General features: G+C 35.3%; 1 protein-coding gene across 9 annotated transcripts in view; it reads left to right on the top strand.

Annotated features, from left to right (window-relative positions):
- LOC149794253 (nephrin-like) overlaps nucleotides 1-16,197 on the top strand; it is a 347,553-nt gene that overhangs the window by 264,493 nt on the left and 66,863 nt on the right. For all 9 annotated transcript variants that reach the window (XM_089968389.1, XM_089968382.1, XM_089968380.1 and 6 more), the window contains one exon: nucleotides 12,440-12,616. In XM_089968389.1, coding sequence (XP_089824515.1) covers nucleotides 12,440-12,616 — 177 coding nt within the window. The remainder of the gene's footprint in view (nucleotides 1-12,439; nucleotides 12,617-16,197) is intronic.

Genomic DNA, 16,197 nt, shown 5'->3' with positions numbered 1-16,197 from the left:
AACAAGTTATCTAGTCATCATAAACCTATTGAAAATAACTGGAAATTCAAATTTGAACAAAAGAAAATGTATCTTTGACACTATTCATACACTTTTCAAATTGAAATTAGTTGGTAGACTTTGCATTGTCACATTTCATCTTGCATATGTGCACATACTCAAACATTCACACCATAGCACATACTATAAATAAAAGACAAAAATGCACAACGTTTCATTCTTTAAAATCAATTAGACAGTAGAACACAGTTTTAACTAGATGATGCAAGCTTCTAAAATTGGAGTTGATCACTATATTTATCTGAGACTGGATGGCAATCTTGTTAATACTTCCTTGAAGATCATGTTTAATTTTTCTTACTATAGAAAATGACTTTTCTGCATCTTGCATTGCTCTGAGGGAATATTAGACTTGCAATGGCCACACTGATTAGATTTCAGTTACTTTAGGGGTTTGGCTCTGCATTCATTCTTAGTCCTGATGCTGGATGGTATTACTAAATCAACAGATGTCATATATTCCAAAATGACTAATGGCCATATCATGTTTGCTGTATGTGCAAGAAGAAAGTGCCCCATCTAGCTGCTGGGCTTTGCTCTCTTCACTGATAGCTCATCCTTCTCTGAATTACATATGCATTTAGACATTCTGCATTAAGAAGGCAATCACACTTCCATATGATTCTGCTGTATACAGAGTAAAATCTGATGAAAAGAAACATTACTGTCAATTACAAATGAGTCAATATGTTTTATAGCTTGACTATACCACCCCATTTGTTTGTACTCCCCTATCGATTTCAATAACGGAAATCTTTAATGTGACAAAAGGTGCCAAGAACTTAGTTCATCATTGATTTATGATTCTAACCTTAATGTGACTAGAGTAGCCCTTACATTTGCATCCTCTGCACCTTTTATGTTTAGTAAACTTTGCATACTAACATGGCGCCATATTGCATACACTATAGGCAATTAGATTTCCTCAGACAACATTGTGACATAGTTCATTCTGTGCAGTAACTGCTGGATAATTCCATAAATTACCATAATATTTAGTTATATCCTTTGCCCACATGTGCTTAGAAGTTACACCGCTTGTTAAATCCACATGCAAGGTAAATTTGTGATTGTCATTCTTTTCCTTTGCTTGATTCGACATTTGTTAATATCAGAAGTAGACGACATTGTATTTTCCTTCTATGTACATACATGTATAGGATATGGTTGTAATCATTGTGTAAATAATGACAATATTTTGCTTATTTTAACGTGATTTTTTATTGCCGTCTTGAAAGAATAAATGCACTTTATAAGAGAATATTCCTGATGAGCCTTGTATTTCATGAAGTGTTATTTAAAACATTGTTCTCATTAGATTACTTTTGCTGTAATCACAGTCTAAAGAAGGTATTAATGTAAATTCAGGTGCCAGAAAAATAAGATTGTGCTGAGTTTGTGGGAGGGGGGAATATGATCCAGCACCTGTTATGGTGTTTTGGTTATCATTACTTAAGAGATAATCAGCCATGGTGTTATTGCCTGGATCAAGTAATTAATAATATTAAATATGAAATTAATTGATGGATTAACTGAGATCTGAGTAGAGATATAGAATAGAACAACACTAGCTCCCATATGTAAAATATTACAATTTAATTGATTAAAAAACAAAACAAAATTGAACATGACATTTGAATGATATACTTTCTCTTTGAAATAGAATTACCAATCTATACCAAACACAATTAGACATTTTATTAAACATGTACCAGTAAAACTAATTTCATCATACAATCAAGTGAATGGCTGTCCTTTCAATATCTCTGTTGGTGACAGGTCAGCATTTCTGTATTTCTTTTCCTCTCTCTCTCTGATGATTTTTTTTTAGCATGACAAAGTACTTGTTAATTTGTTAATTTCCTCAGCATCCCTCAGAAGTATCTTTTGGCAGAAAATCTTGGACTGCCAAATTTTGCAAGGGAAACTACTTAAAACATTGAACTTTCATATAGAAAAAACACCCCATCATTTAGCCAAGTCAGTTAGGGTTAACTTTCACCAAATTCTCTCTAGTTGACCTTTATTAGCTAGTCTGAAAAAATATGTTATGATGCCTATTTGAAATGGCCCAAGATTTCCCAAAATTTGTCTCTGCCTTGTGTCAACTTTGTCATTTTTCCCTACATGACCTTATGTGAATATCGTGGTCTCTTATCTGTCTCACTGTTATCTGAATGGACTTTAATTAAATCCAATCATGCTCCCAGACAGCATATCCGTTCATTCACAGTCAGCAATTTATTACAAGCCTAGCCCATACATCAAAGTTGATTATTACATATCACATTGACCACGAAAAAATGTGCTGTTAACAAATATCTACAAAAATTTTCATCATTACACAAATGGTAATCTATTTTAAAATTGTATATTTTGAAGGATCAAATAACAGAAGCTGTACACTGATATTTGAAATATGGTAATGTACCTTTCATGTGAGCAAGATGCAAACTATTGGAAATTAACATTTTGATATAGAGAAGGAATTAATAATAATAATATCAAAGATTGTAACATTAGCGAAAGTATTCAAACATTTTTCAAAATGCTCAAAGTTTTGGATTTTTAATTTACAATCAAATATAGTTCCAGTCCTCAAAAATCATTAAATCATTGTCTAAATTTGAAAAGTAGAACTGTTTTGATGGCATGCCATTCTTTCAATTTATATATATATATATATATATATATATATATATATATATATATATATATATATATATATATATATATATGGTGCTGTTGCAGACTTTGTAGGTGCCATTGATGGTATCTTCACATTTGAGAAACAAAATGTGTGGTTTTTGAGGGATGAGTATTCTAGGTTACTGTGGGGGTGTAGTGGTTGTCTAGGGGTGGGGGTCTTCTTATAGACTTTAACGAATTCTGAGAAGTTCCCCTGGTCCTTATTCAGAAAGTTAATTCTGGACACTATATTATTTATTGACTAAATATATTTATGGCTACGAGCCCCCAGTCAGCAATGCCGACAGTTAAATTAAAAGAAATACAAAGATGAAATTTAAACAATAACAATTTAATAAATGAAATTTAAAAGAATTTAAAGTAATCAATGTCTCTCTTTCACCCAATGGTCCCTTTGATCATCATTTGAGTTCACAGTGTGAGGAGATTTTTCCCTTCTTGAGTGCTACTCATCTAAATCTCTTCGTTCCCTTGTCTTTCTCTCCTTTCGTGATCTCCACTTCCGCGTCCTCTTCTATAATCCTTGTTCCTTGCCGTTATCTTGACTTCCGGTTCCTCTTCTAGTATCCGGAACCCTTGACGGTATCCCTTGAGGTCACCCGAAATTCACTCGGTATCTCTCACCGTCACCCGAAATTCTCTGAACTTCTCTCGTCCCCCGAAATTCTCTGAAATTCTTTCGTCCCCCGAAAGCTTCCTGTTGAAAGGTATAATGCATTAGCATAGGGTTTTAAAAATCTTCCCTCACACTACGTCACTGAACTGAACCATCAGTTTAAGGCGGGACATTTGGGTCGCGCATGCGCACACATCGAAATTCCCATACACTTCCGCCGCTTACAAAAATGGCGCCATAACACAATCACACAAAGGATTCAAATATCTACATACTGAGCCCTATCAGTATATACATACAAAATATTTCAAATATGATTGTACTAAAATATTACTACGATTAGTAATATGACTATCTATATGTTTATATATATTTATATATATTTCCTACACAAGCATACCAAATCCACAATATTCACATTCAAATGGTGATAAACGGCAATCCATTACTCAATGGCAAAATCTATCATTACGTAAACAAATTTCTTGTCTACCAAAATATAACTACGCAAAGAATTACAATATTAATTCTTATAGCGGCTAGCAAGCAATACAATTCTTCACAAATACAAATCGTCCTTTCAAAAGGGCGTAAACGTAATAATCCACGAAATAATATGCACACATATTACTAGCGAAAGAAGAGAACATTTTCGCCTCACAAATAAGGTGTACATAGTAACATTATGAATAATGATGCAACGAATCAACATCGTAATCAATCGTAAACAAAAGTACTAGCTAAAGTCATGAAAAAATGCAAAATATTAAGGTCATAATTAACTATTCATACTTCAATACAAGTAAAATGTATACATACGACAAATTCTCTTCAATTAACAGCAGTCGTATCAAGCAGAATCAACGTAACATCAAACTTACCTGATCGAAGCTATTTCATGAATTTCCTAAATTCCGCCAATTTTTACGAATGGCTAACGGAGTGTGTGTCACTGCGACTCTTAAACACCAACTGACGAATTTCAGGCTTGTACAAGTCTTATGCCAGTTTCTCGAATTAAGTCCCACCTACAACGCATCCCGATTGGATGGCGACGGACTCTGGTCATTTGATCGAACTGTCAATCATAAAAATGTCAGTCTGTGTGTCCCCATGTACTGTCCAGCCTACCATTGTCGGCTTCCGGCTCTTTGAAGTTGTCTATGTCACGTGTTCCCATGTACAAAGATTCCCGCCAGATTTCCACTCAAGAGCTCAAACAAAGACTGGGTTACGTAAGAGGATTAGCCAACTTAGGTACTTGGAAAAACAAAGCTTACCTGGCTCCACTTACAGACTTATAAATACATGTATAATACAAGGGGTTGGGGTAAAACATCACAGTTACCCAATAACCTCCCTTCACTCTTCAAATAATATGGGACATAATTGTGAATTATTTCTATCCTCCCTTTGGAACCCAAAGGTGTGGAACCAAAATTAATATTCTCTGAGTACTATATCATCACCATGTGTGAAAGCATATTACCAAGTTTTGTGTGTGATTTCACCAGATAATGTAGAAGAAGGCATAATGGATCAGCACCAGGCATACATATGTACATACAGACAGGCACACAGTTGGTCAGATTGAGACATGTTTCTAAAATAGCCTTATGGCCTCAGAAAATAACCAGTTATTCTTATAAACAAGATAAATATTCTTTGCTTTCAATGTATATTCTCAGAATATACCCAATTCTCAGAAAAACAAAAATGTTGACCCGAATCTCAGAAAAGCTCAAATTTTGAAAGAAAAACAAGTACTACCTGTCATAAAACTTCAGCAAGATGACATATATTCCAAAATAAAGACTGACTCGTTACTCCAATGTTTTCGTGATTCCAGAAACGACATTAATTTTATAAAAATTAAAGCAAGAATGAGACTTAAACTTACATATCAGGGGCCCCGAGTGGCCGAGTGGTCTAAAGCGCTCTCCGTTACGGATCACTGCCAGCTCACCTCTGTCTGCATGGGTTCGAGTCTTGGATTCAGCCAATGTGGGTATGTGAGAAAGCTTGCCAGTAGCTTCTCATGGGTCAGTGGTTCTCTCGGGGGTTTTCCTGGGTTCTTCCTCAACCATTAATACTGGCCGCCGTGTATAGCCTATTGTGTGCTGAAAAATGGCGTTAAACCCTACAACAACAACAAACTTACTTATCCAGCTGAGTTGATTCTGTCCTGGAAAGTAAATTTCCTGAAACATTAATTGTACTTGTGGACCAAAAGCTGTAAAATGTTGTATTTTGGTGACTACACTGTTGTTCAGTCTGTTTTAATGTTGTTTAACCTTTCTTGATACATTTGTAGTATTTTTAAATGCCTTATTCAGCAGACCATTGCAGGTATATCTGTGCTGCATTATAAGCTAGACTAAGGTGATAAACTTTTTCGATGATTTGATTATGGTACTTGATTTCTAAAAAATTATAAAGACAAAAACAATATTATGCACATATTGTAGGGTAAAAAAAGCAATCATCTGCTTCCTGATTGTCACATTACCAATCCATACAGTACTTTAAGTATTTTGATTCAGCATTGCATGGGGAAAGACTACATTATGTAAGAAGAAATCAATGTCTGCCAGTTTCGAGATTCATTTAAAACTAACCACTTAAACCACTTTGCCATCAGCACTTGTACCGTGTGTGGTAAACAGTATGTATTGTTAATGTGGCTGCAGGCGCTACTCTGAATCCATGCATTTTGTGTGTTTTTAAGTTGATGAATATTGTTGAAAATAAATGAGTTGCCATAATTAAAATCCCAAAATTAAATTGACAATTTTGACATAGCCATATCCCACCTGCAGCATGGTATGATCTTATCCACTGGAAGAATGGTGTCTGAGTGTGTAATAATGGTGTCTGAGTGTATAATAATGGTATCTGAGTGTGTACTTGTGCTGAGGAGCAAGTGAATGTAGGTCCAGGTCACCCATGTATGAGGGCCAATTCTAGATGTGTCAGGGAGTGAATTTTATCAAAGATAAAGCTTAACCTTCTAACATCTGGAATTATAGGAATGTGTCAAATCTGAGGAATTTTTGCTAAAGCAGCAACCACCAGACAATAATTAACGCTTGCAAATCTGCTGATCTTTTAGTATTCACGGAATAATTAGGCACTAAAAAGATATCAGAGAAGGTAATTAGTGTAAGAAAATAAAGAGAAATTATGCAATTGTAGGTTGTTCAGAAACCATTCCTTTATTTGTGTGCATGTATGACTTCCTTAATTCATACTGGTTTATTGGTCTTAATTGAGTTGTGATAATGTATTAATGATATTATGTTGGAACACTACATGCTTGCAGTCAGATATGGCTGGTCAGATTAGCAATTTTCAATATAATTACACTGTAGAACCTGAGAATCAGGGAACACTTATTTATCAGCAAATTACTAACAACTAATAATTTACCAGTATAGTAAAATCTCCACTGGCAGAGTGGTCTGTCTTGCATTGTGTCTAATGGGTCCATTGTTTTTAGGAGAGGCTTGCCATCAATGTTGTATAGATCATTGTTGTAATGGTAATGAATTAAAATTACAGTTACTAAAAGAAATTGTAGTAGTTGATTACAATTTCAATTACAGTGGAATGAAGTATCAATTACAATTCCTTTTTTAAAATATCCAGATAATTCGAGTACAGTTACTTGACTGTTCAGTCTGTCTCAACTCACAATTCTCATTGGTTAATTCATGTTCAGTCTGTCTCAACTCACAATTCTCATTGGTTAATTCATATTTTGCAAAGAATGATGTTCTTCATAATAAGAGTTCAGCTTAACACATTTGAATAGGATATTGTAAAACTGATGTCAAAAAATTTGTAGACAGTTATTTTTTACGATAGAAAAGTTTCTAAAATGTATAACTTGATCAAAACAAATTACAAATTAGTAAAGAGAATGTTTTCCTGAAGGAGTAACAGTTTGTCAAATGGATCATCAGCTAATTTTTGCATTGTTTATACAGGATAATGGATTCTTCAATACAAAGACTTTCTACTGCTGTGCGCTTAATAGAAATATCGTTATACATAGGATAAAAAGCATTGTAATCTTTGGATAATGATGCAGCATTTTAATCCTGGGATCAGTGTCCCTCAAGTATGCATGACACTGGCTGTCGGCTGATGAATAGTGTGCAGGAGTCGGATTGAAGAATTGGTACTGAACTGACATTTTGCTGAATGCCGCTAACATTGTATTGCATTCACTCCTCATCATCTGCATGTACTGAGAATTTTAATGTAACTAGGAGAAAGAGTAATTGTAATTTAAAAGTACTTAGAACTTTGAATTACTCGTCCAGAATTTGTTTTAATTATACTTACTGGCTACTTTGTTTGTTGCTGGAATTGATCACAATTACAGTTTTATATTTCAAGTAATCAATTACTGAATTGATTACTCTAGTAGTTCATTACTTTACAACACTGGTTGGTGGGCCACCTGATCTAAGGACAATTCCAAATGTTGGGCCCAGTTTCTTACTTGAAAATCTGTCTTAGTGGACACCCCAGTAAGGGACACCTGCTTATATGGGACAAGATTTATGAACCCTTTCCATAATTTTTTACAAAACTGTGATGACCTAAAATGTAAGGCATTAGCTACAATGGTGTATCTTTGGGCAAGGCCCTTTACTTGCCAGGACATTCATCATCATCATCATCATCATCAGTCTCATGACCTAGTGTGGTTGTTGAGGCACTGCTGCTGAACATCTTACCAGTTCCCTCCACTTGTCTCGATCATGTGCCAATGCCTTTGTCTCCGCAAAACTTTTCCTTGTCCATTCTGTGATGTTGTCAGTCCACTTTTTTCTGTCTACCTCTCCTTTTGCCACCCTGAATGCTGCCCTGCAGGACTGTTGTGGATAGACTGTTGGCTCTAGTGACATGGCCATACCATTTCAGCTTTCTCTTTTTGACGGTGGTGAGGAGGTCCTCATATTGGTCTACTTTGCGCCTGATGGTGTTACGCACTTCTTCATTTGTGATGTAGTCCATGTAAGAGATGCCAAGGATGGTTCTGTAGCATCTCATTTCAAGTGACTGGATTCTTCGTTGTAATTCTGCTGTCAGGGTCCATGCCTCACATGAGTACAAAAAGACTGAGATGACTAGAGCTCGCAATAGCCTGATTTTAGTTTTCAGACAGATATTGTTGTCTCTCCAGATGGGTCTTAGCTTTGACATAGCTGCCATTGTTTGTGCTGCTCTTGACAAAATTTCTGCTCTTGATCCCTCTTCAGTGATTATGGAACCAAGATATTTGAACTGGCTGACTGTTTCCAGTTCATGTCCTCTGACTTTAATCTTGGCTGAGATTTGTTTGCCACTATTTGTCATCAGTTTTGTCTTCTCAGTGTTTATCTCCATGTCAAATCTGGAAGATGTTTCATCCAGGTTCTTCACTAAGGTGGCTAGCTCATCTTCACTGCCTGCCAGCCCATCAATGTCGTCTGCAAAGCGGAGGTTGATGATGTTACGCCCTCCAATGCTGACTGTCCCACAGTGGTTTTCCAGGGCTTTGTTCATGATGTGCTCTAAGTAGATGTTGAAAAGCATGGGTGACAGGAGACAGCCTTGATGCACTCCCACTGTTGTCTGCAACCAGTCCCCCACAGCACCTTGGGCAATTACTGCACTGGTAGCCTTGGCGTACAGCTGTTTGATGGTATTGGTTAACTTTTGACCCATGTTATACTTCGTTGTGGCCCACAATGCCTCATGCCACACTCGGTCAAAGGCCTTTTTGAAATCTATGAACACATGATAGATGTCTTGTTGGTGTTGCGAGTACTTTTCGCACAGAACCCTGAGATTGAATATTTGTTCTGTTGTGCTTCTTCCACTCCGGAACCCAGCCTGTTCTTCAGCGATTATTTCTTCTGCTTGTGGTTTCAGTCTGTTCAAGATGATCTTCAGCATTACCTTACTAGCATGACTGATCAAACTGATAGTTCTGTAATTTTGGCACAGCTGGAGATTGCCAGGACATTATATATGCTTAAAATTGTTACTTTGCCACATAACACCATAAAAAATTGTTCACTTTTTATTTTTAACCTTTATTTTAAAGGATACTGTCACAAAGAATGACTTTTTTCTTCTTTCTTTGATAATCCATTATAGACAGGTTTCACTGTATCATGGTTGCAATGAACATGACAAAAAGCAAAGATCTGGCTTCATTATAAAATTAAATTTTCATTAACATTAACTGTATTAATCAATTGTCCAGCATTATTAAGCCAATTTCTTCCCTACGCTTATATTTGTAGAAACAGACCTCAGTTGAGGAACCACCCACCTTGAGACATTTTGTTTCTCTCTTTCATGAATAGACCACTTTCAGAATCTGGTTTTGGTTTTGCTTAAATTGACTTTTGTCTTCTTTTTTTGTGTATGTAACACTACTTGGTGATTACATTCAGTACATACATAGGTTGTAACTGGACAAATGGACAGACCCACTATGTCCATTATGTATCTGTGTATTTGTCATCCCAGTTGAAAATATGCCCTATTTGTTTTTTTTGGTCGACATCACATTTGTATTGTGTAAAGCAACATTAGGCATAATAAAAAAAATAGGAAATCCTGGCAACAGGCAACAATATATTACAAATGACATTAGTAGATGTTATTAAATCTGTTTTTCTTGGAAATAAATGAAATATTTATTTGCAAAATTTAATACAGCCAAAAATGTTTTCTCACTGTTTGGGGGCAAAATAGTCATGTTTCCAGCAAGAATGAGATATGTGTAGTGTAATACATAGACATAAAAGGCATCATGAATGGTGTACAGAATGAAATATGTATAGTGTAATACATAGACAAAAAAGGTGTCATGAATGGTGTATAGAATGAAATATGTATAGTGTAATATATAGACATAAAAGGCATCATGAATGGTGTACAGAATGAAATATGTATAGTGTAATACATAGACATAAAAGACGTCATGAATGGTGTACAGAATGAAATATGTATAGTGTAATACATAGACATAAAAGGCATCATGAATGGTGTACAGAATGAAATATGTATAGTGTAATACATAGACATAAAAGGCATCATGAATGGTGTACAGAATGAAATGTGTATAGTGTAATACATAGACATAAAAGGCATCATGAATTGTGTACAGAATGAAATATGTATAGTGTAATACATAGACATAAAAGGCATCATGAATGCTGTACAGAATGTACTTTCAGAACCCGTGATGCTAAGCCTGGTGTGAAATAGACATTTTATGGTGCAGAAACTGAACACTCAGGAGGAATTCATTATGTATGTATAGAGTTTAATGGCATATGAACACAACCCAGCTATATAATGCCTATATAATGCCTATTAAAAGTTAAAAGATTCAGGTGGGTAATCCCTTCCCAATAAATAAATATAAGTGTGTATTCCTTCAAGATAGAGGGCAAAGATCTTAAAAAAAGATTATAAAACAAAAAGGCAGAAAATTTATAAAATCTTTTGAAGATAAACCCTTCCAAAATAATCATAAATATTTTCGTATGCAAGATTAAAGGTAAAAGATGACATAGTTCTTTAAAAAACCAGACAAAATAATTAAAAAAGGCAAAAAGATTAAGAAACAAAGTCCATAAGATATTGAATACATATTTGTTTTATAAACAGCATTCTTATGGAAACATTTTTAAGTACAGATCATCATCAAAAAGCTGCTTGATTGAGCTGACATAAAATTTCAGGTATAAAGTTTAAAGGTCCATACATTCTAAAGATGAATGTACTCTACTCTGCAGAAAAGTGAATCAACCACAGGTTCCGTTTTTCTCAAAATGTTACAAACAAGAAACTTATGCTTAAATCCATGAAATAAGGTCCAGTATTTGGAATAACCTAATTATTTTCAAACTTGGCATGGCAGCTTTAAAAGTTGAGAATTTCCTGAAAGTTCTGTGATGAGCCATCTATTCTTATAAAATTTAGAAAATTATAGTTTCATACTTTGGGATTGATATTTTTTGCCAAATAAGTTGTAAGAATACAGGGCCTTGGATGATGGAATTATTAAGCATGTATGTTACTATAATACTCTCCAGGACACATGGTACTAATGGTATAGAAAAATGGGAACCAGCCGGGAAATGGCTGAACATAAAATAGAGTATGTATGGGTTAGGCTGACCAGGATTTGTAAATAATGTAAGTTATGGTGTAGGAAAAAGAAACTTTTAAGAGCTTATCCTAGTTGTAAGTGAAAAAAAATAGAGACATTGTTTTATTGATGGAATTTCAGTCCTTGAACAGTCTTGAGTTTGGAACACTCATTACTAAAATTAGCACCTGACACTTTGGTGCGGAATTGAAAGCACATGGTTCAAACACATGCAGGTCCTGAAAATGCCATGGCTTATATCCTTTCCTCAACACAGAAGCTGACATCCTGATTCCATCTATACTGATAAAAGTTAAGCTTGATTATGAGTACTAATAAATTATAAGTTACTGAATTTTTAATATCATGGTGTTTGCATAGATTTACCATGGGAACTGAATTAGTACCATGAGTCCTCCAGGCCCCAAATAAAATGCCCAGTAAAAGGTCTGTTGGGCCAGTAGGTCAGAGTTCAAGGTATGGAAGGAGGAGATAGCAGTTCAAGGGAGTTTGGCAAGCAAGGCTTTTAACTTCTTGGGTTCCTTTGAATTCACAATGCACTCAGCATTTGATGCACTGCAATACTTGATAAACTAAGAACTGTATGTACATTTGTATAAAGTCAAATCAAACTGCAACAACAAAGATCCTGATCTGCTGTAGCATAATACACCTGTGGATCAGGTATGTGTTCTTTGTTCTACTGATAGTCCTACCAAACTGCACAGACCCAGATCTGCAAGCGCATTAGGTCATTACAGATCTGGGTATGTGCAGTTTGCAGTTGGACTCGTCTTGTATAAGTGATTACAAGGTAGTATTTACAGCTTTTAGAAATCTTATTTTATCAGAAATATGTAATTCTGTTATACATTTTTCGCTTTCAGGTTATGACCGAAAAATTCCAGGTTACTCAAGGTACAGCATGATTGGGAACAATGACCAGGAGTATCACTTACAGATCATTGATGTCAATCTGGGTGATGATGCAGACCTGTCATGTCAAGTATCCCCTGCAGTGAACAACCCACCTCTGGTGGCCATGGGACACCTCACCGTCCTAGGTAAGTTTTCAAGGCATCAAGTACAGGAATATTTTGTTATCAGTTTTTTCCTCCATAAGGGTACATACTGTGCACCAGATAGTAGAACATTTTGATGTAGAGCTTAGGAGTGGGACAGGATGCATTCAGTTGTATTAACTTAGGTATCTCCAATATAGCTACTGTGGTGTGACTGTCCTAAATATGTTGTTGTCATTACTCCCTTGAATTTTTATGACAGGGTTTTACCAAAAGACCTCAAATGATGTCTAGTGTTGTCCTATGTGAAAATGGTGCCAAGGTGACATCCGCCATGTGCACCAAAGCGGCTAGTTTGAGTATCTTGTCACTGAAGAATATTAATGATGATTTCAACACTATGCAAATAAAAGGAGGAAAATATTTTTATCTTAAATTCCAGGGAATTCTTTTTGCCTTGAAAAACTCTGGAATTTGAAAAAAATTATTTTAGTTTTGATAAGCCTTTGAACTGACTGAAATATTCTCAAATTTTTTTTTTAGTCCTGTCTGAGGAAATGCATCATTATGTGCATTAAATGACATACAACATGGGTAATTTACCAGATGGAGTTATGTACATTCAACCATGTACCTATTCATGTGGTGATCAACAAAGTGACATATGGAGAAAGATGTTCTTCTATAAGAAAAAGTACTCCTTTAACAAAAACTTTCTGGGGCTGTATGATTATTTTCAACGCTTGTCTATAGGTTATATGAACACTGTCAGAGCTTGTCTGTGGGTTGTATGAACACTGTCAAAGCTTGTATATGGGTATACAAACACTGTCAAAGCTTGTCTTTGGGTTATATGAACACTGTCAAAGCTTGTCTTTGGGTTATATGAACACTGTCAAAGCTTGTCTTTGGGTATATGAACACTGTCAAAGCTTGTCTTTGGGTTATATGAACACTGTCAAAGCTTGTATATGGGTTATATGAACGCAGTCAAAGCTTGTCTGTGGGTTATATGAACACTGTCAAAGCTTGTCAATGGGTTACATGAACTATGATGAGCTTGTCTGAATATTGATTGGCTTTAGATAAAATCTGGTCAGTAAACTTGCATTATCATGGTCTTGGGTTGTTTAATAAGTGTGATCTGTGTTATCTTAATGAAGCAATCTTCGTAAAACCACAGACCATGAAATGTGTTCAATTTTGGTTTTAGGTAAATGTCCATGCCAGTCTATAGCAGTGAATGTGGCAACTGTCAGAGAAAAACACTAATTAAACTAGTCTCACAAGTTCTTAATTTCTCTTTGACATTACAATGAAATCATTTGGCTTCTGCACTGCTGGATATAGGTACAATTGCTTCCTAGTTTATATTCCTGAAAAAATGTTTGGAATCTGGGTGCTTTTCATCCTGGTGTCAGAGCAAAAGTAGAAATCTGTGAAAGAAAATAATTTAGTTTTTCATCCACAACTCTGGCACATCTTTCTTTGTATCTAAAGAACTGCATTTTTGATGCAAAAATATAGTCTCTTGTTTGTATTAATTATATGTGCATGGAAGGCAAACATTTATTGCTCCTGGGACTCCTTATATGGGGCCGCCTCTTTGTATATCCAAGTGTTGGGAGGCAGATTTTGTCCCCCCCCCCCATGAGAGACCAACTCTAATTATTGAGGCCACTCTTTTGCTGTAAAAGGTGTGTTCTTGCAAGAGATGGCATGGGGATGCAGGAGTGGGGAGGAGGTTTTCAGTGAAGTAAACCTGAATGAAAGCAAGGAAAAGGCGGCATTCAAATAAGGAACTTTTTTGAGCACAGAAGATCTAATTAGCTTGGGGAATTCACTATGAATGTTAGTGTTCTGAAACTTTATACAGCTGTTAACAAGGCCATTATTATTTAGTTAGGACCCATTTATCTGTTGGCATTCTCAGGTTTTTCAAATCACAAGTCTCATTAGCAGCATACTTACCAGGAAAGAATCAGTATGGGGGAAAATTTATAGAGCAGTTTAATTAAACTAATGTGATACAGTATAGTTATCAATGCATTGAAAATTAGTCAACAAAGTTTACTTGCAGGAAATCCAATTGACCGTGTGAGTCAAAGGTTATCATTGTGTGCCAGGAGTCTCCATTTTGTAATTAGTGATTCCTGTACCATGATGATGAAATGTAGTTCAGTCAAAAAAAAAAAAAAATGAATAAGACATTATAACATCTTCAAATAGGAATTTAATAATGTAGGTATTGTACTCACTCGATTAGATTTTATGAAATTAGATGGTGTATATCATGAACACAGCAAAACGTAAAATTTGCACTATGAGACCTAGTCTTATAATCATTAGAAAATCGTGTCTTTCAGAAGGCATCAGATGGCTTAGAGACCAAGACTAGTTCAGGGTGTGTTGTATTATATGGATATGCTTGAATGAATGTTCTCACAGTGATCAAGTACAGGTACAATCATTTCAGATGTGCACAAAACATCTGGAACATGAACAGATAGTTTATATCAGGCATGTGTACTGCCTCCTTAGCGCAGGCCGGATGAGCAATTTTTAAAACTATGCCTGCTTTATGTAAAAAATGGGATGTAGGTTGCACATGTCTAGTTTTAAGTGAATGAACAGACCATAAAATGTGGGTATTTGAGAAAACTTGCCAGTAGCTTCTTGTGGGTTGGTGGTTCTTTCTGGGGATTTCCCGGGTTCTTCCTCCACCATTAATACAGGCTGCCATGTATAGCCTATCGTGTGCTGAAAAATAACGTTAAACCCCACAACAACAACAACAACAACAGACCATAAAATACATCTTGGACTTTGCTTAGGGCAAGAGCAGTATGCTAACAGATTTCGACTGAATTTTAAAAATTTGATTGGTTTGGATAATTTGAGTACAGTGATACATTCCTTTGTGCATTTTTAATTGAAATGTACAAAACAGTGGTCATCTAAAATACTGTACTAGCAGCAGCCTACCCCTATACCCTGGCTGAAAAAAAAAACAACAACATAAAATTGGAAGCAAGGTCAAATAGTATCCACACCTTTGATAGATTAAAAAATTGACAAAATTTCCAAAGACAAGAAACTGACTTGTTCATTCAGGTGCATTCTTAATTCAGTTTAATATGACACAGTAATAAATTGCATGGTGAAGATTTGTACAGTATTTAAATTATATGATGGAACTAAATCTGTGCAGTATTTAAATTATATGATGGAACTAAATCTGTGCAGTATTTAAATTATATGATGGAACTAAATCTGTGCAGTATGGAACTAAATCTGTGCAGTATTTAAATTATATGATGGAACTAAATCTGTGCAGTATTTAAATTATATGATGGAACTAAATCTGTGCAGTATTTAAATTATATGATGGAACTAAATCTGTGCCTTATTCCATTCTCTTCGATACCAAGAAAGATTGCTAATGATAAAGAAGTTTACTGCAGATTATGCTGCTTAAATTTCAGATGCGTGAAGTCGATCTGTCAGGGAGTTTTGTGAGTCATCATTTATCACTCCTTAATTGACAATACCAACCAAGAGTAATAGCATTTTTAATTCATTGAAAAAAATTGGGGGATTAAAGTTGTTTTGAAGAAACTCAT

This window comes from Sinohyriopsis cumingii, chromosome 8, assembly GCF_028554795.1.
Source record: "Sinohyriopsis cumingii isolate HCF-2022 chromosome 8, ASM2855479v2, whole genome shotgun sequence".
NCBI lineage: Eukaryota > Metazoa > Mollusca > Bivalvia > Unionida > Unionidae > Sinohyriopsis > Sinohyriopsis cumingii.
Note: the sequence above shows the minus strand (reverse complement) of the source record. Positions and strands in the feature narration are given on the sequence as shown.